Source organism: Diospyros lotus, chromosome 10 (genome assembly GCF_014633365.1).
Source record: "Diospyros lotus cultivar Yz01 chromosome 10, ASM1463336v1, whole genome shotgun sequence".
NCBI lineage: Eukaryota > Viridiplantae > Streptophyta > Magnoliopsida > Ericales > Ebenaceae > Diospyros > Diospyros lotus.
This window is the reverse complement of record NC_068347.1, coordinates 19,503,618-19,531,314: the sequence shown is the minus strand read 5'-3', so window position 1 is coordinate 19,531,314 and position 27,697 is coordinate 19,503,618. Positions and strand designations below refer to the sequence as shown.

At 37.1% G+C, this 27,697-nt stretch overlaps 1 protein-coding gene across 9 annotated transcripts in view; it reads left to right on the top strand.

The window, feature by feature from the left end:
• LOC127811380 (transcription factor IIIB 60 kDa subunit-like) overlaps positions 1-23,746 on the top strand; it is a 99,636-nt gene extending 75,890 nt beyond the window's left edge. For 8 of the 9 annotated variants that reach the window (XM_052351183.1, XM_052351177.1, XM_052351179.1 and 5 more), the window contains 9 exons: positions 101-268; positions 351-485; positions 1,311-1,371; positions 1,467-1,588; positions 2,825-2,905; positions 3,239-3,376; positions 5,825-5,914; positions 15,363-15,416; positions 23,059-23,746. In XM_052351183.1, coding sequence (XP_052207143.1) covers positions 101-268; positions 351-485; positions 1,311-1,371; positions 1,467-1,588; positions 2,825-2,905; positions 3,239-3,376; positions 5,825-5,914; positions 15,363-15,416; positions 23,059-23,304 — 1,095 coding nt within the window. In that variant the 3' untranslated portion in view covers positions 23,305-23,746. The remainder of the gene's footprint in view (positions 1-100; positions 269-350; positions 486-1,310; positions 1,372-1,466; positions 1,589-2,824; positions 2,906-3,238; positions 3,377-5,824; positions 5,915-15,362; positions 15,417-23,058) is intronic. The other variant, XM_052351175.1, reaches the window with a different exon arrangement.
• Positions 23,747-27,697: the final 3,951 nt, after the last annotated feature.

Sequence of the window (27,697 nt, the reverse complement as noted above, 5' to 3'; positions counted from 1 at the left end):
GGGAAGTACTTAATTTAGATCTTTTCCATATTTGGATTTGATGTGAAGTTTTTTCTTTCCACATCTTGTTCATGATTCTTAATTGCCCCTTTCTGTGTAGATTGAGGAGTTCAACACAAAGGCAGAGGAGCTTGAAAGAGAGTGTGGCCCAACCAAACATCCAGATACTGGGTTTAAAATGTGTGGGGCAAATGAATTGCTTTGTGAACATAAGGGCAGTGGGAAAGCCCCTTTTGCTCATGGGCTTTGTGAATATTGCTATGATGATGTAACTCCTTGCTCCTTCCATCTTTGTCTATGAGATGATTAGCTTTGAACGTTATGATTCATGCTGTTACTATTTCTCATAGTTCGTAAAACTTTCTGGAGGGCTTGATGGAGGATCAGAGCCTCCAGCTTTTCAGCGTGCTGAGTGGGAGAGAATGATGAAAGAAGCTGCTCAGGAAAATGTTGATGTTCCAACTGAAGGTCTGAAAGACAGAGTGGTATGCTTGATTTTCCTTCTGTACTTTTTTTCTACCTGATTTTACATTTAATGAGCTTGGAGATTAAGCAAAAAATATACCATAAAATTGGAAAATATATAAATTTATAGGGAGGGGCATTCCCTCATAAATGATCAAAGGATGGAGACCATCTAACACCCTAGGGACAGATGGGGTCCTCCAGCCGGAAACAAAGGCCTGTACATTATATACTACAACAATCCCAATCCTATCAATGTACGTGTTTGACGGCTATGTATGCCTTGTAAGAGTGACTGATGATGTTGTTTGGTACATAAAATAAAAATTTGGATTTTCTTGAGCTGAAATCTTGTTACGAAGCTCTAATTGCTCTTGCTGGGTTAGGCATTCTGGAAGGAGTGTCTTTGAGACTCTTTCTAGTTATATAATTGTTACGTGGATATCAGTTAATGGTAAGAATCTCATGCTTTAAGATCTGATTAGGAGGAGGCTGATCCATGTCTATTGATGCCTGCTTAAGGATGACCAGCAGTCTCTCACTCATCTCCTGATTTTGTCACATCTCTGGATGAAGTTTTGGACCTCCCAGAGTATGGTTGAGTAATCTTGGTGCCACTTTTACCAAAAACGTATTTTTTTCCTGTGGCATACTCTTTAATATTTACCAAAACTTATAGTGAATGTACTAAATTAGTCGATGCTTTTATTTGTATGTCTTTTTTTTTTTCTGGCTTATATTGCTTTATTGCACCTTTTAACTAGGTTTATTTATTAATTTGTTTTTCTATATTGTTCTAGTTAATTTTTTACATCTATCTAATCGTCTCTTTATTTGTTGAGAAGGACTTGGACATGCCAAAAAATGGAAACGAAGAGGAGCATTTTTCCAGATCTGCTAGCAAGGGTAAGCTCTTTTCTCTTGTCTGTGGAAGAAGTATCACATATACCCTCAAGGCAATGAAATGCTTAAACTTTGTAACTCATAATGAACGGTTTCAGACCCTGCTACTGATGACGCGGCTGTTAATGAGGATACTTGTGATAAATTCAACGGAGTTGATGGCATGAGTAATATTGCTGATGATGAACCGGAAAATTTTTCTGATATTGATGATACTGAGGTATGAATCCAAATCCTTTAAAATAATTTTTTTAAAGTTTTTTTTTTTTTTTTTGATGTGTTGGCTGTGATTAGATCCTGTGCCTGCTTGGTTTTGCTACTGTTGTCCTATTGGGCTATGTTACGTGGACTTGGACTATTAGGCATTGTACCAGTGTCAACACGGAGAGACACTGGTACTGGTACAGAATACGCATCAGAGCCAGCATCTATCCAATCAGCACACCTGTCTCCACTCAGCTTATCTCAAAGGAAAAACCCAGATCTCAGTTTCTGCGAACCAAGATGTGGGTTCATACAAGCCAGATCTGGGTTGTGATGTGAGAACTGTTCTTACCTGATTTGTGCCCTGTGTTGGCTCTCATTGCAATTGCCTTGCTCTGAACAAGTTTTTGGTCTTCAACGACCATGTTTGGCGATGTTTCTTGGTGACTACTTCTGACAGCAAGATCTTTTTGACAAGCTTCTCTGCTTTAAGCAACCTCCACCTCTAGTCTCTTTCTCAAAACTCTTAACTCATCTGTAATGTCATGAACATAAGAAGGAAATAAGTTATAGATAACTAGTAAGTCATCTTTCTTATTGCAGACAGAGTGGACTTTCATTTGGGCTTTCAAAGACAATGAAGCTGAACAGAAAAAAAATATTCTTTTTATGATTTAGAAGAGAATATATGTAACTTTTATAATTAAAAAAATATTAATTCACTGCAATTTAAATTTCAAATATAAAATGAATTCATTTTTAAATTTACACACATAATAGTTATCAATTAATGGATCCTAATCAACCCATAACCTTCATTTTTAGTTATAGAACTAAATAAGTCTAGGTGTAGGTTAGTGAGATTTATTGTTCTCTATGTCCTATTCCTGTATCGTGTCTTATGTTCGGATGCATATTCTGTATCCTGAAATTCATAAAATTGACAAGTCTGACCTCTGGATACATACCAATATCTGACACCTGTACCCAAGTCTATGTAGCATAGCTATTGGGTAGATACAATCAATTTAAGGGTGCTATGAACTATTGAAATCTTTTCGCATAATCTGGTTATGAAATGGAAAAATTATTGTTTTCACACTGCTCCTATTTTGTTTTTTCTGATCATGTAATTTTCAATTTATATGATGATTTCCTAGATGAAGATGACTGCTTTAATGTCACATTGTATGCTTTCAGGTGCACATAGTGGTTCTTTGTTCATTAGTAGTTTGCTGTTTGGTTGTTGCAGGTTGATAGCTACCTTCACAATGAGCAGGAGAAACAATACAAAAAGAGAATCTGGGAAGAAATGAACAAGGAGTATATACAGGTGATCTAATTGTGTATTGCAATTGATTATTGACTATTATCGTAGTGTGAATACAAGTGGGAACTTTATATTATTTATTAACCATTTTAGAAGGTATTGTTTTGACCCATAATGAGTAAGCTTCCATAAGCAGCCTTGTTGCTAATTTACAGTAGACAACAGCATTAATGAAATAGTTATTAATTTCCTTTTGTTGCACTGAAACCCATAAAACTGGCAGGCATCTGTTACGAGTCCTGTTCATCGTTATCAATATATTGTTATGCCTATTGTGTTTGGTGGGTGTAGCCTATTTGGACTGAATGTAATGTGTGCAAGAACTACTGTGAACAGGAGCAAGCTGCTAAGGAAGCAGCTGCAGCAGCTGCCAAGAAAGCTTATGAGGCAAATTTTCACAACTGTCCAGAGGAAATGCAAGCTGCTCAGGAGCTTGCTGCAGCTGCTGCTGCAGCTGTGGCAAAATCTAGAAAGGTAATTTCTCTGAGATTTCACGACATTTATTATAACTTCCTATTATTTTGTTACAGGCTTCTTGATGTTGGTGCGATGCTTTACTAGTTTTGCATTTGTACTTCAAAATTTTCTTATTCTAATAGACTGATTGACTTGGTTTACATTTACTTTATACTTAAATGTGGTTTTCGGAACTGGCCTTAGTGAGGTGGTAAGGTTCTTTTGTGTCCCTGAGGATTCCCGTCCTAAATGTCTCACCTGGGATGTGCTGCCTACCACATCCCTTGGATTGACTTGTGGCACAAATCTTGAATACCCTTCCTTGGCTTGTATTTGGTGTACTCTGTAACTTATTCAGTACTTTCATTAAAGTGAGTCATTAATCATCATTAAGTGCACCTTTTCCTGACCAAGTCAGGGCCGTGGCACAACATTTATGATGCCAGTTAACTTCTAAAAGTCACATACAATACAAATCCTTGCAAAAGTACCAGTGGCAAATTTTCTGCTGGATGGCCTTCCTCATGTTGCCATAAAGTCATTTATGCATATTGCCAGCGTGCAAGACACCATAATAATGCACTTACCTCACTCAAAGCCTCAACTCTTCAAGTCTTCCAGGAGAACGTTCTCCCTTCCCTGGTTTGCCTCACTTCCTCTTTCTTTTCTCTAGCACTCCTCTCACTTTCTCACTTTATACTGTAGAGCTTCTCACTCTACAAGTAAGTTGTTTTGGAGCAAATGCCTAAAGGGCCTATTTTGTAATCAAATCAAGGTGATTGACAAGTTGGTGAAGCAACTTGCTAAATGTCCATGCCATCTTCAGCTACCTGCTCCTATTTTGGTGTCACTCTTCCTTCTTCAACACTTAACTACTTGCTTCAGCTCACCATGCTAAGACACCCTTTCTCCAAAATGCTACAGAATTCTCACAAACTTGTGGATCCTTAATTCCAACTTCTACAATTCTCAACCAAAATAGTAAGGTTATATATTTATAAACCTCTTATGAAGCCTAGTAAAAAATGATGAATGCTGGTTCTTGTAATCCTTTAGTGTTAATGTCCACCACTTGATCGTTGCTATGAACGAGTCAAATGAGTTAACATATCCGAAAACATGAGTTTTTTTTTTTTTTATTTAAAACTATCACCAAAAAACTTTTACAAAATAAAACTCTGACAGAACTTATTCCCACACTAAAACTCTTGATCACATCACTCAATCGTCAATAACTTTTGTCAGGAAAAGAGTGAAAGAAAGAAATACAAAACACAACATTTATTTTTCAAAAAATGGTGTAAATGCAAATACAGTTTATGCTTTGGAAGGCAAAACATCTTCCAATGCATAAACCGCAAATGCAATTTAAGTTATTTTTTATTTTTTTCCCAGTCGCATGGTGGCCTTTAAGGATAAACTGCAATGTGGTTATGCCATTTTTCTTTTCAAAAAACCATGCCTGTGTTTTTTGACAAAAAATGTTACGTGGAATGAGTGATGTGGGGAGAGTTTTAATGAGAATAATTTTAGCTTTGAGTTTATTTTGTAATTTTTTTGTAAATAGTTTTAAATTAAAAAAAAAAAAAAACTTTCCAAAATGCAACAATGTAGTCCCCCCAAATTTAAGCTGAATGCCAACCTTTTACTTGAGTGCAGCTACTTCAACAGTCAATCCAACAATTGACTGTCCCCTCTGGTAGCTTTATCTCTTCAATCCTTCTAACTGTCAATCCATGCAGTCTACTGTTGGTTGACTTTCATCCCTACCCATAAACAGTCGTTGCCAAAGTCAACTTAAGCTAGTCTGTCACCTCTACATGACATGATTCTCTTTTCATATCCTCAAGTCATGCACGATGCCACATGTTTATCTGTGACTCTCATGTACAGACCATGGAAATGACTCTCCATCTGGTATGAATGTCTTCTCAAAAGCAGCTCCAATTTCATGCACTAGACTTTATATGGAGTTATTGAACCTCAGCCTGTTTGAAATACCTGGAGATTATCTTTCTTTTGTTTTTTTTGCTAAGTTTACCTGGAGATTATCATGTTCACTATTTATGTTCCTCTTGTTTAACCTATTTATTTATGTAAGGGTATTTCCAATATTTTAAGTGGCTGTTCTACAGAAGCCTGGCCTATTTGGTTGTTTATTATGGTTTTGAAGTAGGTTTTACAATTATCATTTGGATATTTCTGGCTTATCGTAATACAGTGTTTATTATGGCTTATTCGACTTTTTAATACGTTTTTATATTTTGACACTGGTAATTGTTACTCTTAACTATATTTAGTATGTGCCTGACATTAAAGTCCTTAGATTCTTACTGTTTGTTACGTCCCTCCTACACCAATTTGTCAACTGTGTTTGCCCGTTCTTGTTCTAGACATATCATTTGTCTTTTTGGACTTGGCTGTTACCTGCTGTTTAGTCTGTTTCCTACACATCTCGTTTTGCAGGAGCGGCAACAGAAACGAGCTGCAGAAGCCAGGAATTTGGGTCCTGCTCAAACTGCTGCAGAAGCCACCCTCCAAATGTTAACTAAGAAGGTACATAATTCTATAAATAGTTGAGGACTTAGGACTTCCTTCAAAAATTAATGCAATTGCAAAGCTGTTTTAAAGGATCAGATTCTCACAGAGTCAGCAGCTGGTGCTGCATAGTGCTAAAACAGTAACAAGTTTAAATTAATAGATTGTGAATGGAACAGGATGCTAGATATGAAAAATGTAAACCGATAATGGAGTAGTATCAAGGATAGACACTTTAAAAAGGGTCTCCTTTCCTATCTATATCTAAATGGCATAAAAAAGCACATATTGTTGGCAAATCAAGGTACATGTTGGGCTATTTAAATGGCATGCCGAATGGATTAAACATGTTAACCAAGTGTTAGATATGCTATGTGCAATGTTTAATGATGGTGCTTAGTTATAGTAGGGCATATTTTCTTTAAGTTGGAATGGAATGCTCAATTCTTGTGTTTTTTGAGAATTGTGGATGTTGATTGTTGTTTTTGATCTGTAATTTTATTTTTTTATCAACCTAGTGCACATGGCTCCCCCTTTGTGAGGGATGTATCCACATGTAGCCTTCCCTTGTTATTGTGCTAAAAGGCTGTTTTTACAACTCAAACTTGTGAACTTTGAATATTCATCATATCTATGTTATGGTCTTTATATGACAAATGTAATAACACTACTGTTATTCAGACAGAAGAGGAAGAAGAAGAAGAAGAAGAAGAAATAGTACGACTATTCCAAGATTAATATGTTTAAACTACTTATACAATGTTAGGACTCTAGGTTTTGAATCTAGGATTTCTGATTGACAGTCTTGAAAGGAGGAGAAAGAGAGGGAGAAAACAGAGGGAAATAAGGAATAGAGAGAGAAATGAGAGAAGTTAGGGAGAAAATTGGGAGAAGAACAGAGGGAAACAGAGAATAGATGGAGAGAAAATGACAGAAAATAGAAATAATTTCTTGATAATCTCGGCTACTATAGCATAGCTTTATATATGGCTATCCTACTAGTTATTTACAGTAGTTACCACTACTACACAATTGTAAAATAATATTCCACTACTGCACAACTGTAAAAATAACACATCACTATTACATAATTGTAAAAATAACACCTCCACTAATATGAATGGTAAATATGCAAAGGCAAGGGTTGTCCAAGAGCAGGTAATTCCAAGTCTTGGGCCAATTACTTGTTCAAGGGAAAAATAATTCCAAAAGGAACTTGAGTTATTTATTGGGAAGACTTTAGCCCATATGGAGGAGTACGAGTTCAAAGTGAAGGAGTTAAAGTCCAAATTAATCACATTGCTCACTTGCTTGGAAGGTCAGTCACGAAACTAATCAGAGGGGTAATTTTGGAACCCTATAACTTTTGAATGGCTTGGAATTATGAGGCGTGCCATATGTCAATGGAAAATACAAGATCTCAACTACAACTCTCTATAATCATGTGTGTCTTTTCGACTTTCCAGCTATATTTTATGACCGTTCAAGTTTTGGTGGTCAGCACTCAATGGGTGGAGACTTTTTTTGGGCATCTTTGAATATTTGTCCACCAAACATTTATGACTTTGACTTTGAATGTTTTAATCTTTGATTATTTTGTTTTCCACATTTGAATTTACACGTTTTTTTTAATTATCATGTCACCCATGCTTGGAGGGATGTTCCAAGACTGGTGTTTTATATGTGTGATCTTGTAATGTTTTGGGGCATGAACATTTTTTTATCAAGAAAGTGCAGAGAGCATTTGACCTTAATTCTTATCTAAGCAATTCATTTGTTTAGTGGCGAATTTACTTTATTCTTATCACTCTTCTTTCTTCTATTTTAGAGTGTGGCGAATCAAAACTGGTATTTTCTTATTTGTGGCGAATTTTTTTTTTCAGACAAGGGGTGCTAGTATTTCTTTTGTATTTTGGGCACATCATCCACTACACCACTAGTTTGCTTATCTCCTAATTCATCTCCCAATTCTCCTGACATACAATTGAATCTATTTATTGTTATTCTTTTATGTTCTATGTGGTTTTGGGATCTTGTTTCTTAGACAACTAAGAAAAATTTATTTTTTTTTGAAGTAGTTCACTATACCTATGTCATTTTCTCCAAATCCACTTATCCAATTTGTATAAGTGTGTTTTTGTCTGCATCCTAAATCACATCTGTGTTTCTTCAATGGAATGTGGATACATCTTCAAAGTGTCTTAAAAAATTGAAGATTGGAATTTCTAGAATTTGCTAGAGTGAAGAATGGATAGATTCTTTGTTTCCACTATTAATAAAGAACAAAAGGAATTCACATTGATAAGATAAGAAATTACACTTTGAGAAGTTGACAAAAAGCCACCGGCTTTTGTTAGCTTGTGTTAGAAATCCATTTGGGATTTTTATCACACATCCTTGTATTATGCTAAATTCCTCCATGAAGCTCTTCAAGAACCCCCATCTATTTCTACCTAATCATGGTGGCTTAATATCATAGACTTAGTGTTGACTGCATTTCAGGGTTATTAGATAGATTTATTACTACTTAAACCATATTACATGGACTCTTCCAAATTGATGAAGTATCCTAACAAACACTTGACGCCTTCAATGCTATCTGAGATACATGTAATTGTAGTTAATTTGATATGGATGTAATAAATATGTCAAAACAACAAATTTTCTGTTGAGCCATGTTTAGAACTCTCATTCTATGCATCAGTCATCTTGCAATTTGTAAATACAGTTTTGCGTTAAATAAATGTCATGTCCCTAATAGTAGTATAAGGGTAATATTGTAATAAGGATTTAGTACTTGTTAGGCTTATAGTTGTATATTGCACATGGGCGGATGATGGCTGGAGGCTATAAATAAGCCATTGCTGTAAGAGAGTAGGCATGCTTGAATTGATGAATTGAAATCTCTTATTTCCCTCTCTTGCATTCTTTCAATCTCCCTCAATTTCTCTCTAATCTCTCTCTTTCTTTCCCTCTTTGTTTTGTTCTCCCTAACTTCCTCCCATCTCTTTCGATCTAACTCCCCAATTCCTCCCCAATTATCTCCTAAACCTGTTATGAACCCTAGGTTCATGACAATTGGTATTAGAGCAACCAATCCTTGGCTGTGATTTGATTCGATTTGAAGAGAGCCGTCCATTCAAGTTGTGAATTCTAGCAGTATGTGTTCAAGTTTTTGCCGGTTAAATCAGCTTCAATGATTCCGTTGGATGAATTCTCGGCTAAGGATCTGGATTAAGGTCCAGATTGTGAAGGCGTGTGAAAATGACCTGGCTAAGTCGTTCTGACGGTGCTTCCAACAACTCTTGGAGCAATTTCAATTGATCTGAATTAGCAAACGAGCATGCCAGGCGACTTTGATTGGAAGTCCGACACTCTCGGTGAGGCAATTTCGAACGAAATTCCAGTAAATACCGTTTGAAATTGGAAGACGACTACGCTGGCGATATTGAATTCACTTCAATCGTGAGTAGACAACGGGAAAGAAGGTGTGCATGTGAGTCAGACGAGGAAGTGGTGTCGCGGCCGTTGTCAATTACAGTCGGTGATTGGGCGCATGATTCTCCTAGGCTGGTTGGAGGCGATTGTTGCCTGGAAATTTTGGGGGGCACTCCTGTTCGAGTTTTGAAGATGATTGAACAGTGAGATCGACTATACTAGAACGCGAAGCAGGAAGATTGGCGTCTTGCTTGAGAAATTCGAAGAGTCTTGACCAAGCAAGGAAGGCGAGCAACCCAGGCGATTCCGCTGGTGAATTCCGATTGATTAATTAGCTAAATTTCAATTCAGAACTTAAAGGCGTCTTGGCCAAGCAATTCTGATTTATGGTGAATTTCAGCAATCAAGATAGAGAAGCAACTGGGCGATCTCCAGTTGAATCTCGGATTTGATGTCTGACACTGCTAAGTGTCGACGCTAACCACACTTGTTGATCCACAGTACAACGGATCTTGAACCATAATTGATCCATAGCGATCAGTCTCCGGAGATCGGTTGGGGTTGGGAAATTGTTGAGTTGCAGTAGGAGTTTCAGGAAGCAACTGTAGGATTGATCGAACAATCGAGTTGATCAATTGCAGGTCGTTCTCATCTATCAATCCTCGAGGCGATTGATTATCCACTAACAATTTGAATTCTGATGGCAAAAGATATTGGGATAAAGCACAAGGAATTTCAATGGCAGGAAGTGTCGGCAAAGATGACAAAGAGACAAAACAGTATTGGATCTGTAGAATCGGCATTGGAAAAGAAGTTGAACAGTGTTGCAGATCTATTGCAAGAGGAGATCAATCACAGGCGTGAAATTATTGATGACTTTAGAAATTGGATGAGGGACCAGTGCATGATAACGTTCGCCAGACGGAATCAGGTTAGATTACCTACTTGTTTGCTTTCTAGAGAATATTCTGATTCGATTATTATAGGGACGCTACTAGATCCTGCAACTACTCCTTACTGTTCTCGAAGAACTAGAGCAGATCCTAATTCAGTGGGGAATCCTTACCTCACTCATCCATGGAATCGGAACCCCATGGATAAATCTGAGTGTCCAAGGCAGGGGGACAGAAATGTTGTTCCAGAATGGGATGTTAAAATGTTTAAGGCAAAAAAAGATGATAAGGAGGGCGTGGTAAAGGAAGCATCACTGCTTTAGGAGTTTCCTAAACTATAGTAGCCTAAGGAGGGTTCAAAACGATGGGAAAATGATTCATGGCGTACCTCTAATTGTGGGCAGAAGAAGTATTCTAGTTTAGGCGGAATTAACAAGGAGGAAAGCTATAACAAGTCAATGGTTGGGACAATAGGTACTGATTCCTTTGGAAAAGAAATTCTTGGTGAAGATGGACTAGATGACAATCACGGAAGCCCAAAACAAGAAAGGATTGATGCAATCAATCAGAGAGCAATAGAAGGAGTAGGCAACAAGGGATTTTTGGAATTGGGGATAAACATCTCTGAATCTTCAAAATCTGAAATTGGTCCAGGTGTTATAAATAAGACACAACATCAACCAACGTTGACAACCCGCAACGTTGAAGGGAATTTTGCTGCATTGGTTGAGAAGTTAAAAGTAGAACTACTACCTCAAGATGCAACTACCGAAAGGCTAAGAGAGGAAACGGGGGGCAGCATTTGAGGAACTGACCGAGGAAGCTAAAGCCAATCCGTTACTTCTGGTGATTAGAGTAGGGACAAAAGGATCGGATAGTGTTCCGAATCAGAATTCTATCAGAAATGGAATTGATGGTGGAGCTCCTAAGGATACTTTTCCATTGCCTATGGGATAATGCTAAGGATTCCTTAGCTAACGAGAGGGTGAAGACAACACTAGTAGGTGGAAGTTTTGTAGATCTTAAATGGTGTCACCATGTTGTTGTCATTTCCAAAGATGTAAACCAGAATTCAAAAGGTGCAAACCAGTTTTTTATGTTGGAGGGAATAGAGCAGATTCAAAGTTGTGAGGAATCTTAGCAAATGGCTGTAACGAGAGGAAAGCTAAGGAAGATAGATGCAGCAGTCCAAAGCTTGACCATGGAGAACAAAGCTGCTGCGGCTTTGTGTATTATTGCTACAGATGGCCAATTGGGATTTTTGCCTACTGCAATGACAGATGGGGTGATGAAGGAAATTAATGTTGCAGCAACTCCTAGACTCGACATTTCTACATTGCCGCATTTTAAGGCGTTTGCGGATATTGTTGCAAAAAGTGAGGAAGAATTAAAGTACATGAGAACCACTGCAAATCTATTATGTATACAGAATTTTTTCAAAACTTCTCCATCCAAGCTGTGGAAGAGAAGGAAAAAGGATATGGGAAGCTGTGGAGGTTTGGCATTTCTTTGGGACAAGAAATGTTTCAAGGTGGGGGGAATTGTCATGTCCCTAATAGTAGTATAAGGGCAATATTGTAATAAGGATATAGTACTTGTTAGGCTTGTAGTTGTATTGCACATGGACGGATGATGGCTAGAGGCTATAAGTAAGCCATTGCTATAAGAGAGTAGGCATGCTTGAATTGATGAATTGAAATCTCTTATTTCCCTCTCTTGCATTCTCTCAATCTCCCTCCAATTTCTCTCTAATCTCTCTCTTTCTTTCCCTCTCTATTTTGTTCTCCCTAACTTCCTCCCATCTCTTCCGATCTAACTCCCCAATTCCTCCCCAATTACCTCCTAAACTTGTTATGAACCCTAGGTTCATGACAATAAATGAAATAATTAGTTAAAAAATTGTTGTATCCTTGTCTTTTGGGTATGAAAATCAAATGAGTCTGAAGTTTGGACACAACCAATGGCCATACTTGGTATCCACGTAATCCTTACAAGTGTGTGTCTTTTGCTTTATGGTCACAATGTGCACTTGCTTATTTAACAGCTTTTAGGACATCTTTGTGTTGGTCTATTGGTGTATTCCCTGTTATGAATTGGACTCCTCGATTGTGCCCGTCTTTAGCAAAGATAAGATAGAACATGTACATAGACGAATCATTATATAAGTATATGTTTTTTGTGTACATGATAATAATAAGGGATTTACACCTAGGCTCCATTTGTTTGTGGGGAAGTGTTTTTTGTGTTTTCCCTATTCTCTAGTGTTGGGAGCAGGAAAACACAAAAGGCAATGAAAAACCAACCTTAAAACAACACATAAATTGGTGAAAATGACTTCCCATCTGCTAGAAGGGAAATTCTTTTCCCTTGCGCTAAAGTGCCTCAATCAACCCTCTTTTGTATTCGTTGTTGCTATCCGTCTGCGTCGTCATCATTGTCTGAGTCGCCATCAATGTTGCTTGCTCTCTCTCACCAAGCCCTATCACCACTGTCTTCTTAGCTGATTCCAATCTCGTCAAGCTTTATCGCTATTGTCTTCTTAGCCAATTTTGACAATCTTGATCGTTGCTCTTGCTCGCGTCCGTCAGTTCTTCCTCGCCTTGGGTCGCGCTCTTGCTCGCATTCGTCAACCGCACCTTTGATTGCTACGGTTGCTCACGTCCGTCAACCCAACCACACCTTGTGTTGCGCATTGTTGGGAATGCCAACTCTGATACTAGATTGACACGACCTCCGATGGAAGGTCGGTCAATTAAGTAATTATTGGAGTTACCAAGAATAGAACAAAATTTGGGAAAAGAATTAGTAGATTGAGAGAAGGAGATAGGAAAGAGATAGAATAGATAGAGAGAATTCGAGAGAGATAGAACAGAGAGAATTCAAGAGGGAAAGCATAAGGATTTTGTTGTTCCAAAAAGCTACCTTCCACCATTACATTTGCCTTCTTAAAGGCTCTTTTCTTTAACTGTCTTGTAACCTCTTAACAGTATTCATCTTCTAACCTTACAACTCCCTAACAGTATACAACCACTCACCTCGTATTAGTTATAATAGTTATAGCCCAATTGACCCTTCCCCTCGGTTTGTAACAATACCCTCAAACAAATATGAAAATTTCAATCAATGTCCCTCTGCCTTCCTCACCATTGTCATCCTCCCTTGATCGCCAGTTGTAAGTTGCTTGGTGCCATTTGTTGGAATTGCCATCTCCTCTCTCATGTCGTTGTCTCCTTGTGGTTCTATCTCTCTTCAAGTTCTAGATTTGGAACCAATTGACGTCGTTCCACCGATGACTAGATGGATCCAATTGTCAGCGGAAGGTTTCCTTTTTTTATATTTTTCAATTTTTTATTTATAATTATATTTATATTTATGTAAATATATAGTTTATACAAATATATTGTTGGATATATAAAAATCTATTAATTAGACATAAATTTATAAATTAAGCATAGATTTAAATAATGATATATGTTATATTTTTTGTTACAAAGTATAATTATGAAATATAATTGATTATGTTTTTTCATTATAATTGTTTTTTGATGAATTTGTTTGCACTAATAGTGATATGTACTTTTTGGTCATTTTATAACTTTTCACAACTTATAAACTTTTCTTTTACCAAACACATAACTTTATAACTAATAGCTTAAAGCACATTTATCCAAACACTTTATTAGCATAAAGCACTATATAACTTAAAGCTTTGAAGGGCTTTAAGTTAAAGACAACTTAAAGCTCTCTTTTAAAATAGCCTAGCCAAATGGCCAGAAGGTGAGGAAGAAGAGGCATCTGGTTTCAGGCAAATCTAGATTTATGTTGGGTTCTGAACCCAAAGATTTTAAGTTTGCAAACTGTCTGGTGCTACAAGTGATGATGAAGAAACATGAGAGGAGAGTGTTCAATACCGGAAAGAAACGCGTTGCCCATTTTTGCTGCATTAAGGTGAAATAAAGCACTGAATATTGAGAAGAAATAGGTATTGGGAAAGGAAAAAAAATGGGGTTATGGCCTGACCTTTTGGAGAACACAAAAAACAGTGACAAAATAAGACCCCAAAACACAAAATAACGGCTTTGTTAATAGGCATGACCCAGAACACACAAAACAGTGACAAAATAACACCCCAAATTGGCATGTTCATTTTTTTTTTCAAAAATTTCCAAAATTTTGATTTCATGAAAATCTAAACAGGCAGTCAGATGTTATTTCTATTCTTGTCTTCAAAGTTTTGAAAGCCAAAACTAAAAGTTAAATGGTTATCAATGATGCCTAAGAAATGATATTTTACTTTCTACTTGGAAATAAGTGGTAACAAATTTCTAATATCTATGAATAACTATTGATAAAGATTGAAAGTTTTGGACTTAAAAATGAAATAAAAAGTTAGAGATGGAAGGACTACATATATTCATACTGTTTCTTATATAGTAATTAGATGTTTCACTTATTGTTTTAAACTTGTAGAGTGTGTGATATTTGTTTAGTTGATGGAGACACAACTAGAATTGACATATGAGTTTGTAAAATATCTGAGAGATTCCCAACTCCGGAAAATTTGTAAAATAAAGAGTTACTTGGGTTATTGTTTGACTTGTATTGATGAATTGTTTGCCTAGCTTTGATATTCAGCGTGATTTTGACTAATAGAGTTATCCATGCATCTTACAAATTCTTCCTAATAATTTCTCTCCTCGTCCACCCATGCTCCCATGGAAAGATCTCCCTCTTTCTATAAGTACATTTTAAATTATTGACCACCAAGTCATTTAAAAGGTTGAGAGAGAGAGTATGGAGAGGAGCAACTTTATCTTTTATATTATCATTTTTAGTCTAAAAAATGTATCTAAATGTATATGGATAATCCTAATCAGAAATCTGACTGAAGACTGAAGACTTAACTGTCTTTTTTCAATGGCTCTCATTTTTTAATGGGTGCCGTTTGCTCCAAAAGCTTCTCGCAAGTCTTTATGGCATACCTGTGGTTGTGTTATTCTGAGAATGATGTTATCATTGAACTGTCATTTTGGCATGCTTTTGGTCATAATTATTTTCACAGTTAGAATTCTTTGGATCGTGCATATAGCTTTCCTGTTCTGGATTCTAATTCACTAATTCTGTGTTCTCTGCAGAGACTCAGTTCAAAAATCAACTATGACGTACTGGAGAAACTTTTCGATGATCCTGTATGTTTATCATCATTCTTGGTTTGCCTTTTATATTTAATATGAAATGCTCTGTTTTTTTCTTTCTTTGTGTTCGTTTTCTTTATTTTATGTGAAAATATTATATTGCTTGTATTCTTCTTGATGATATATAGCTATTGTAGGTGTTTCTGTTTATGCTTGAGTTTTTAGTACCTAGGTGCTGGAAAATAGCCATAACTATAATGATGTAATTATACATGTTTAATGTTCTTTAATGGGATAATTTTTACATTTTGAAAACTAAGTTGTTCTTTTACGTGTTTCTTAAAGTTGTGATGAGGTAGGAAATTAATATAAAAAATTAAGGGCAGAAGCAGACCAAAAAGATTGTCTGTTGTGGTAATGTTAATTACTTGACTTTTATCCTTGTCATTGACTTGTTTTCTTCTTTGCATTTGTTGGATGTACTTCATTTAATTTCTATTGGTTATAGATTTGGAAGTTTTTGACAATTCCTCCCGCCTCAACTGCTTTTATATGATAACTGCTTCTGAAATAAGATCTTGTCTACTTATCAGTGTAATAATTGCATGATTTTGTGCATTACAAATTTCACATGAATGCTCAACTTCACAACACTTAATACAATATCTGATATGGACTGTTATTCTAGGCTGAACTAGATGTGAATATAATTGTGGGGAACCTCTGTTAAATGAAGACAGGTTTGCATATCCTCTGATTGAATGCAAGTGACTCCGTATTGGAAGTTGAAGTGGCTGCTACCATGTGAAAATTCTTAAGAGTACGAGGGCTCATTTTCTGTAGTCCCTTCCATTGATAATTTTTGGTTTATTCTATGGGGTGGTAGATTTGGGATCTTTGCAATCTAGCTTTGTTCATGTTAATATAGAGAGAGGACAAGAGGGCATGCAAGGGGGCAAGGACTGGCAGTACCAGAATTGAGACTTACTCTGTTTTCAACTAGTCGACTAGCTGGCTTCTACCATGTGCTGTTGTTAAATAAAATTAAGAATAGGAGGCAGAAGAATATGAAGGAGAAGAATGGAATGATGGTTCCTGAATTCTTTTTGATTTTCTGTGTATTATAATATACAGTGTTTGCAATATTGTCCTTTCACTGTGCCACATCGGTTAATAGGAATAAAAAGAGGTACAAACAACAGGAGAGTGTTTTGAACAAGTGATCTCAACAGGGGGCATTTCTTGGGTGCAGTCTGGAATGTACTTCCTAGGCCCATATCATATCACTTTGTGATTTTCCTAGATGGCATCAGTTTTAGAAGGAAAATATATCCTTCTATATATGAGAATATGTGTCTGCAGGTTGATGGCTTCATAGATTTTGTGGGGTGCCAGGGAGATGGAATATTATGTCAGTGGCTGTGTCAGATTTTGGAGAAAAAGTTCAAAACGCTCAAGTAAAATTTCAGATGAGGAATAGTGTTTAGAAAGTTGCCTATACCAAAAGCTCCTGGTTATGGAGGACATTCAGGTTTTAGATACCTTGTGAGGAGCAAAGACCATCAAGGATATAATATAAAGAGGGGGATGTCAGCTCCTTAGAGCTGGCAAGGGAGAATTCCGGCTATTCAAGAGAGAGAGAGGAGATAACAGAAAAGAGAGAGAAATTCAGAATATTCTCATTGCACGATATGTTAGGCTGAGGCAGTACATATATATACATATACCTGCAGATGCACTGCTGTGCTAACTGTATACCCCTAATTAGCATACAAAATTTTATAATGACAATTCTACCCCATAGTACCCCTTGGGAATGTGACAAATACTCTCCCCCTCGAAACATTTCTTGTTCTCAAGAAATTACAAAAGCTGGGTGACTTGGGAAAATTGTTTGAGAAGGTCAGGTAGGTATTCCCAAGTTGTGTGATTAGGGTGCAGGTGACTCCACTACACCAAAACTTGGGCGAGGGGTATAGAATTCTGGTGAATGACTCTTTTCCAGCACTGCAAGTGGCTCCTCCCTTGTTGCTGCATCCTCTTCCATATGGGGCAGGTTCAAGTTGGTTAATTCTGTAGGCCCCATGGATTTTTTAACAGTGATACGTGGAAAACAGGATGAATCCTCACTCCTTCCGGTAACTGTAGGTATGCTACCTTCCCAATCTTGGCCAAGATAGGAAAAGGCCCATAATACTTGGGACTCAACTTTGACGTAGGAGTCATAGAAAAAAGCTGCTGCTGAAACCGTTTGACCTTCAAATAAACCATGTCACCCACCTCGAAAGTTCTCTCACTCCTCCTATCCGCCATTTGTTTCATCTGGTTTTGTGCTACTGTCAACTCCTTTATCATCTTCAATGTTTCTCGTCGTTGCTGTAAATACTAGTCCGCTGTTGCTTCAATTCTGGAGTATCGCATAATAGCAGGAATTAAGGGTGGCTTATATCCAAAGAGGGCCTCAAATGGGGATGTCTTTTAGGATTGGTGGAAGTTGAATTATTCCACCATTGGGCTTAGAAAAGAAGATGCATCTTAGGTAAGTCTTGAGGCATTGATTCACCCTTTCGGTTTGTCCATCAGTCTCGGGGTGGTATGCCGTTGACATGTGCAACCCAACTCCCAATTGTTTGAACAACTCTCTCCAAAAGTTGCTGGTAAATACTTTATCACTGTCTGAGATGATGGATAGGGGCAGCCCATGTATCTTCACCATAGCATCCAACAACCACCTTGCTACTTCAGGGGCTGTGTAGGGGTGGGTTGTGCTTATGAAATGGCCAAATTTAATTAGCTTGTCGACTACAACTAACACAACACTCTTCTTCTCTGATTTAGGTAGACCTTCCACAAAATATATAGAGTTTTGCTGCCACGCCTGCTCTGGACCATCAAGTGGCTAAAGCAGGCCTGGATATGGCACCTGCTCATGCTTGCAACACTGACAAACTGAATACTCCAAAACATACTTAGTTGCATCTCTTTTCTGCCCAGGCCAATAAAGCAGTTGTCTTACCTTGTGATAAGTAACATTTAAGTCTGAATGACGCCCAATAGGTGAGTGGTGCAAGGATTGTAGGATCCTTCTTTTTAGTTGTTCATCTTCTCCTATTACCAGCCTCCCTTTGTACCTCAATAACCCAGAGGACAAGGTATAACCATCCCGATTAGGGGACTGAGTTGTGAGTTGAGCCACAAGATCCTTCGCCCATGCAATTTGTTCATAACTTGCTGTGATCGCCTTCACCCAATCAGGCACCAAAGCCGAAATAGCTTGGTAACTCCCATGTTCCTTCTTCCTTGACAGTATATCTACCATGGTGTTTTCTTTCCCTTTCCTGTATTCTATGGTATAGTCCAGCCCCAACAGCTTAGTAACTCCTTTTATCTGCAATTGCATGTGCAACTTCTGTTGCAACAAGAATCTGAGGCTCTCATGGTCAGTTTTTTATCACAAGTTGGTTACCCTCCAGATAGTATCTCCATTTGTCCACTGCCATTAACACTGCAATAAGTTCCCTGTCATAAATGCTTAGTCCCAAATGCTTCGGGGCTAAAGCTTGGTTGAGAAAAGTCAAGGGTCTTCCTTCTTGTACTTGCACCACACCCACCCCCGTTTCGCATGCATCCGTCTCCAAAATAAAGGGTTTAGTAAAATCCTGTAGGGCTAGTATAGTGGCCATGGAATTCTTTAAGGTGTGGAAGGGCTGCCTCTGCCCTTGGATTCCATCCAAAACTGTTCTTTTTAAGCAATTCAGTTAATGGTTTCCTTATAATTCCATAATCTTTAATGAATCTCCTATAATACCACATTAAGCCCAGGAATCCTCTTAGGTCTTTGATCGTTTTAGGCCTTGGCCACTCCGCCATCACAACAATCTTACTCAGGTCTGTACTTGCTGCTTTAGCAGTAATTATGTGGACTAAATACTCCACCTTCCTCTCATCAAAGGTACACTTAGACTGCTTTACATATAGTTGATTAGATCTGAGGATTTTGAAAGCTATTTCTAAGTGGCTCAAATGTTGGTCAAGAGATGGGATATATATGAGAATGTTATCAAAAAAGACAAGTATGAATGGGTTAAAAATGTGGTTCATTATGGTTTAATGAATCTCCTATATATGAGAATGTTATCAAAAAAGGCCAAATGGCATTACTAAAAACTCATATAGGCCTTGATGAGTCCTAAAGGCGGTCTTGAGAATATCCGTTGGACTCATTCGGATTTGGTAATACCCTGATCTTAAGTCAAGCTTGGAGAAAACAGTGGCACCAACCAACTCATCTAGGAGGTCCTCTATTATTGGGATTGGGAATTTGTTCTTGATGGTTAGGGAATTCAATTGACGGTAGTCAACATACAACTGGCAAGAGCCATCTTTTTTCTTGACTAGAAGAACGGGTGAAGCAAAAGGACTTTGATTCGGCTGAATTATGGATTTGGTCAGCATTTCTTTGACCAGTCTTTCGATTTCAGCCTTTTGAAAAGTAGAATACCTATAGGCTTGAACATTTACGGGTTCCATGTTGGGTTTCAAGTGGATAGAGTGGTCAAGGAATCTGGTCGGGGGTAGGCTAGAAGGTTCAGCAAAGAAATAATCAAACTTAATCAACAAGGAATGTAAAGGGTCACCAGGTTGTACCTCGTTGAGTGGCTGTAATGTAGCAGTCATTTCCAGGCCTGAATCTCCTCCTGCTGCTGCCTTTCTTTCTGCATCTTCTTCCTCAATCCCCAACTCCATGGCATATAGGGAATGTAGCTGGGCAATGACAGCTTCCCCATGCTGAAATAATTTCTGCATCCTTCCCCCGTCACCATTTTGCATTCTCCCTCTTCCCAACTCCCTGTTAACGTGATCCTCTTACCTGCCAATCTGGAAGTTACTTCCAGTTTTTGAAAAAAAAAAAAAATCAAAGGGCTCACCGTTTTCATCCAATCCACCTTTAACACAATATGGCAGCTGCCTAACTTCAAAATTTGCAGATCCGTAGTGAATTTATGACCTTGCATCCCCCACCTGAATGCTGGAGATTTGAATCTACTTACCATTTTGCTGCCATTTGCGACTGTTTCTGCCAAAGGAAGCTGTGTGTGCTTCCACTATTGATGAGGATCATCACTCCCCTCTTCTCCACTGATCCCTTCACTTTAATTATCTTTTCGGATGGGCAGCCCTCCAAGGCATGTAAGGATATCTCTCCCCCTTCTTCCCCAACAGCTCCATCCTCCGCAGCCTCCAATCGGCTGGCTTCTTCTGCTCCTTCCTCCTCTTCTTCTTGGCCTTCCATGCAGGAGCTGCTTTCTACATTGATGACCGGGGGAATACCTCTCCCCACAACGGAAACACAGCCCAAGTTGCCCTCTTTGTTCCATCGACAGGGACTTCACTGGAATTGCGTCAGGATAATTCTTCGGATGCAAATTCCCTTTATGACCTATCTGTTGGCCGGATTTAATTACAGCTCCTCCCCCATGCTGCAGGCTGCCCCCTGCATACCCTCTAGTTGCATTCCTTTTTTTCTTACCCGCTGCCTCTAAGGCCAACTCCTGCAGCTGTGCCTTTTGGGCTGCTTGTTCCACAGTGTTTGATTGCCACATCTTAACCAAGGGTCGGAGCTCATTGCTTAATCCGCTGATGAAGCTCAACATGAAATACTGCTCATCTAAGGTAGGTCGAGAAACCATGAGCAGCAATTTAAGTTCATCGAATCTGTTTTGATACTCCTCCACCGATCCGGTCTACCTCAAATTGTGGAAGTCTTCCTCTACATCAGGTTCGCTCTCCAAACCAAACACAAAAGGCTGCTACAAACTCCTCCCAAACCAGCACCGCCCTCCTGCTGCTCCACCCTTGGAATCACAAGTCTGCCACGCCATTCAAATAGGCGGCAGCCAGATTCACCCTCAGGCCGTCTTCCACCCGGTAATGGTGGAAGAAGCACTCACAGCGCTGGACCCACCAACGTGGCTTGCTTCCTTCAAATGCCTGAATCTCCAACTTCGGCATAGGTGCATAGATTGGGTTCGCAGGGGGTCCTCGCTGAAAATTTTCCGGCTGTTCATCCATGCCATCAGGTTGGTAGCCGGTGGTCTGTCCCTTGCTCCAGTCAAGATTGGGGCCGTGTTTGGCCTTGGAGGAAAGTTCACCGGAAGGCTAGCATTTGGCAGCTGTGAGAACAAACTCAGAACGGTGCTCAGCTGCTGTCCAATTTCAGTGACTTTATCTTGAAGGCCCCGGACATCCCTCGGAGGTTGGCGACTTCCTCCCGTGTGGCAGCACCCTCCGCTCTATTCCAACCCAACTCCTCCTGGGTCTGCCGAAGGCCAACATCCATCAAATCCATCTTATCATCGAGGACCCGAGGATACAAATGAAACTCCTATGAACTTCCATTTTCACTTGTGCTGTTGACCATGCATGAAAACAGGGATATTCTTGTAACCCTAAAGCCACACCTGACATTTGTATTTGAGTCCTTTTGAGATAGGTTCGCAAGCTTCAGTGACCAAATCAGAAAAATGGATTTGGCAATTTACTTTTGATGCTGAACACTTGAAAATTTTAAACGTTAGTCTCTGAAGAGCAGATTGCCCTAGAGAAAATAAAGAACCAATTGAACGCTAGACATACATGTCAAAGAGAGAAAAATAAAATAAAAATAATGGAAGAGCAAATGACAGAACCAATGTGTGTTCCTTGTATAATTCAAAATTTGTCCTTTTTTTAAATTCTTAGTATGCTCTTGCCTTTAACATTTAAATTCATAGAAATGTGTAATGCTAATAATCAAGGTTGTTAAAATCGGGATTTTAAGTGGGATCGACAAAGGGTCCATAAAATCGTATCGTAAAATCGAATCGTAAAATCGTAAGATTTTAGAGATAATTAAAAATACCCTTTAATTTTTGTAAATATATGTTTATAATAACATAATTTTGTAGAAAATGAATTAATATCATTTAATAACCTAATTATTCCTTATTGTAATTCAAAAGATGATATTTCCAAAATATAGCTCAAAAACTAGCAGGTTGGTATAGGCAATTTAGAGGTAAAATATAGCTTAAAATTCTTTAGAGGATGCTTCCAACGTCTTCCATTAGATTTAGATTGCAATTTTTTCTTGATTTAACATTGATTAAATCAAGTAATATCCCGATTTGGAGTTGGGTGGTCCATTAATTAATTACTTGTTTGTCTTGATTTACTTATGCAATCAATGTTAAATCAAGTAAAAATTATAATTTAAATCAAGTAAATTGGAACTTATGCAATTAATGTTAGATGCTATGTGACATTGGAACTTATGCAATCAATGTTAAATCAAGTTCCAATTTAGAGGCAAAATATAACAATTCATTGCATAAGTTCCAATGTCAGATGCTATGTGACATTGAGACGTTGGAAGCATCCTCTAAATTACAACTTAAATCAATGGAGGTCTTTGAATCGTAAAATCGTTTGGGGATCTCTGAAGCGTAAAATCGTAAAATCGTACATGTAAAATCGAGATTTTATAGGATTTTATCCCAAATTGGATTTTACATGGGATTTGAATCGTTTGGGGGTCTTCGAATCGTAAAATCGTAAAATCGTACGCATAAAATCGGGATTTTAACAACAATGCTAATAATGCATTGAATTGATCATATTCTGGATATGTAGTAAAGAGTTCAAATGCACTTCTTAGCAGGAGGTTCCCCAGAAAGCCGAAAAAAGCAGAACTGAATCATCACATTCTGATGATGATGAACTGCCACACATTACCAAAAACGGTACTGAGTCAAAGCATGATAGAAAAGATAGTGAATGGGGGGCACCCGAAGATGAATACGAGGATGAAGGGGACATTGAGCAAGCACATGACAGCAATTCGTACTATGAAAATTTAGGAGGATATGACTATGATGACGACTTTGATTGTGATGGGTTCTGAATGTCATAACGAAGAAAGATGAATCATAGTCTTTCCCCTTTCATCTGGAAGGAGCTTCTAAGTGCCTGAAGAGCGAAAGAGCAAATGGATGTTAATTTGTTTCGGCTCAGCGTGGTGCATTGTGCTCCCATACTTGACGTATCAAAGCCATCCCTTTTTCAATGCACTGTGAAAATCTTATGGGGATTTAGACATATGTATATAACTTGTATTAGTAAAATTCAAATTATTCTGTGGGGGTGATCTGTCAGAGGGGACATAAATACATGAAAGTTTTAAATTCACGTAGCCGACCTTGTGGACCTCACATTGTGAGATAAATACTGCTGTTGTTGTTGGTGAACTGTCAGGGAGAAAAAGGACATTACTATTATTTGTTTGCTTTCATTTTATAAACTTGTATCCAATTATCTCATTAATGTTTATTTACATTTTATAGTGATATTCTTCTTCATCCATGGGCATTTTAACCTTATGGTCCACTTAACCCTCACTTAGTTAGATTTTAACCCTATGGTCCACTTAACCCTCACTTTCGTTAGATTTAATTGTCTCCCAACTTAAATTAAATTTGTACTTAATTCACTAAATCAAATTAATTCTTCCAAGTCCACTATTTTTCTTTTCTATAGCTCCCGGCAATAGTTAAATTTTATCTTGAGTCTTATTTAATTATTTCTTGTAAATCAATTATCACAAAATAGAATTTATTTCAATATTTAATGAAAGTCTTTGGGTGTTACACTTATTGTCATGTTGGGCATATTGATGCATGCATTATATTTCTGTGATGATTTTATATCATATTTTTCATTTATGTTGTAATTTTTGTTGATAATTACATGTGGTGACATATTCATTATTTGGTAATAATTGTGGATTTATTTATTTATTATAAGTGATAAAGAGAATTACTATCACGCGGGATTGTATAATATGATAAATAATTTAGTGAAAGTCTTTTATAACATGCAGTAAAATACGAGAGCATAACATTTTGTCATTCATCTTTACATACAAATTGTTCTAATTTTTATTTAGTGCCAGGTAGTTTAAGCTCTAGCAAAGAAAAGGAAAAAGTGATGTATATTTAAATTTTTGTTATTTTTTTATATTAATTCAAAAGCAATTATTTTAATATTAAACCTTAATATTTTTCATTATTTTCTTAATATTGAACCTTATTGTATAACTTTTGGGTTGCCGGAGATTTTATTTAAGACTTTCAATCTATATCATCTAAGGCATAAGGCACAATTACATCTCTACTTGGGGGCTTCTAACCCATTGTGCCCTTGAATTTGAATGGGACTTATCATACTTCTCAAGTTTTATTTTTTATTTTTTATTTTAACTCATACCTTAAAATCCAAATGCGTGCATGTGAGATACACATGCACTATTAGTTGGCCACTAGCGAGGGAGGAGGGAGAGGGGAAATAAAGAGGGATGGGAAAGGAACAGAGGTTGTCGACAAGAAAGGCGGAGGAAACTAAAGTTGTCGACGAGGGAGGTGATGGGAACTTGAAAGGTAACAAATTGACATTCATTTATAAGAGATGATCTAGTTCTAATTCCTTTAAAAGGATCTCTCATGATTTCATTGTCTTCTACATATTTTTTTTTATATTGAGAATGATAGTTTCCTTTCTTCACGAGGCACAACTTCTTCATCATGATTTGATGGATTTGTTTTCTTGTGATCTAATAAGAGTTTTTCAAAATTTTGTTCTAAATTATTATCACAATCTTTATGAGGGTTTGGAACAACACTTATATCATCAACTATCACTTGAATTGATTCTTCTACTGTAATAGTTCTTTTATTAAAAACCCTATATATTTTACTTTGAGTAGAATATTTTAAGAAAATTCCTTCATCACTCTTATTATCAAATTTATCTGAAGAATCTTAACTATTGTTAAAGATAAAACATGCACTACCAAAAATATGAAAGTATAAAATATTTAGTTTATTTCCTTTATATAGCTCATACGAGACTTTCTTTAAGATGGGTTCTATAAAAATCCTATTCAAAATATAACATGCAGTATTTACAACTTTTTCCCAAAATAATTTAGTCCTAGTCATTTCTTGTAAAGACCTATTCTTACTTTCAACAACCCTATTTTATTGAGGTGTTCTAGCACTAAAAAAATTATGACAAATACCATTTTCTTCACAATAATATTTGAATTGTTTATTTTCAAATTCTTTCTTGTGACTTTTAATTTTTGAAATGCATATACCTTTATCCTTTTGAACTCTTTTACAAAAAAATTCAAAAGATTTAAATGTTTCACTTTTAGATGCAAGGAAAATTACCCAAGTGAATGTAGAGTAGTCATCTACAATGATTAACACATTGTTTTTCACCTAAGATTTGAGCCTAGAGGTTGAAACTTTATTCTTAGGCTTAAATGATATGCTTCTTTGTTTGCCTTTCATACATACACCACAAATGTGGTCTTTTTCATATTTTAGCTTAGACAATCCTTTAACAAGATCATACTTGCATAATTTATTAATGACATTCATGCTAGCATGTCCTAATCTATTATGCTATAACTAAGTGTTTTGAGAGATAATAGGTACTAAGCAATTTTCTATACTAGTTAAGGATAAGTCCAAGTATATAACATAAACATTTTATATCCTATTACCTATTAATTTTATTTCATTTGTTTTGAGACAAGACACTTCATAAGAATTAGTATCAAAGCATACTTTATGTCCTTTCTCACACAATTGACTTATGCTAATTAAGTTATGTTTAAGACCTTTTATCAAGACAACATTCTCTAACACATTGGAAAACAAATGGAGCCAACGCCAATAATCTTACCTTTAGAATTGTCACCATAAACAACATTACCTCCTTGCTTGTACGTGATATTGTTGAAGAACCGTTCATCCCAGTCATGTGCTTTGAGCACTCACTATCAAATAACCACTTGCTCCTCACAACATTTAAAGCAAGAGCAACTTGCCACAAAAGCAATCAAGTCGCTCCTTTTGGTACCCAAATCTCATTGGGTCCATTCATGTTAGCATAGAGTTCTTCCTTTGGCACCCAAATTTGCTTAAACCTATGTGAATTATTTCTTATAAAACATTTGTTGATTGAATGACCATGCCTACCACAGTAATGTCCGGTAATCCTTTTTTTTTTTTTTTTAAATTTAGTTTATTAAATAACTTCTTTGAACTAAATTTTTGATGGGATGCTTTTGCAAAAATAGTTTTATTTCCCTTACATAGAAAATGATCAAAACATATTCTTTGTTTATTTTCAAAATTCTTTTGAGCTCCTAAAATCATCTCTAATTTATTTTTTCCTTTTACAAACTTTTCTAGAGATTCCTTTAAATTTTAATTTTGTTTAGAAATATTTTCTTTTTCATCAATTAAAATCTTGTTGGCCTACTAATCGTAGTACCAAATGGATCGTTTGTCTTTATCGCTAGCTTAACGGTTTAGTTGGATCTGGTGATCGAGAAACGAAAGGCATGTGTGATTGACGAGTGTTATTGTCTATGATTGATGATTGTCGTCAGCCCAAGGGTTATGATTTTTGAGATGCAAGAGGGCATTCTTAAAAGTTTCGAGGTAGGATGTGCGTGCCTAAGATGTGAAAAATGTGTGGTCGTCTATAAAGAGACACAATAGGAAATTATGTAAATGACACGGCATGCTTGTAGGCATTGAACATGTAAGGAATGCAAACCGAAGTGTTTGTCAAGGACCAAATGGATATTTGATTTGAAGTATTCGGGTAATAAGCTGTGTATTGTCTTAGTTACCTGAACGGTCAGATGAAAATTTCGAGAACGAAATTTATTTAAGGAGGGGTGAATGTAATACCCAAGAAATTTGGATTATTTGAAAATAAGCGTTTTATTAGTAAAATGAAATTTCAGGGAAGATTGGTATCTAAATAGCTTGAAAAATTGATCCAATCAACCTTAGGGAGTGCCCTGGAGCCGAGATGCCAAAGGAAAATGATATGGCCGTAATGAGTATTTCAAGGCATGATTTATGGCATCGAAAGAAATGAGATCGGGAATAGTTTTCAGTATAGCTAAAATGTAGCTGCCAATTAGGCTACAATATCAAATTGTTATAAACGACTTTCGAGAAGTCAACGGAAACTTGAAACGACTTTGGTTTTTCATAAGGAACAACCCTTCAGTGGTTTCAAGAAGAAACGAAAAGGTTTAGGGCCAAAATGAAGATTCGAGCCTAAGTACAGTTTTTGAAAATTGCTAAAGGAAGGTCAAAATGATGTTTTTTCGGAATCTTCAGGGGACAAATGGATGTTTTAGGACTTGAGGGACTTATAGGCAGTTATCAAAAGTCGAGGGGCTTGGTGAAAGAGGGCCAAAATGGTCG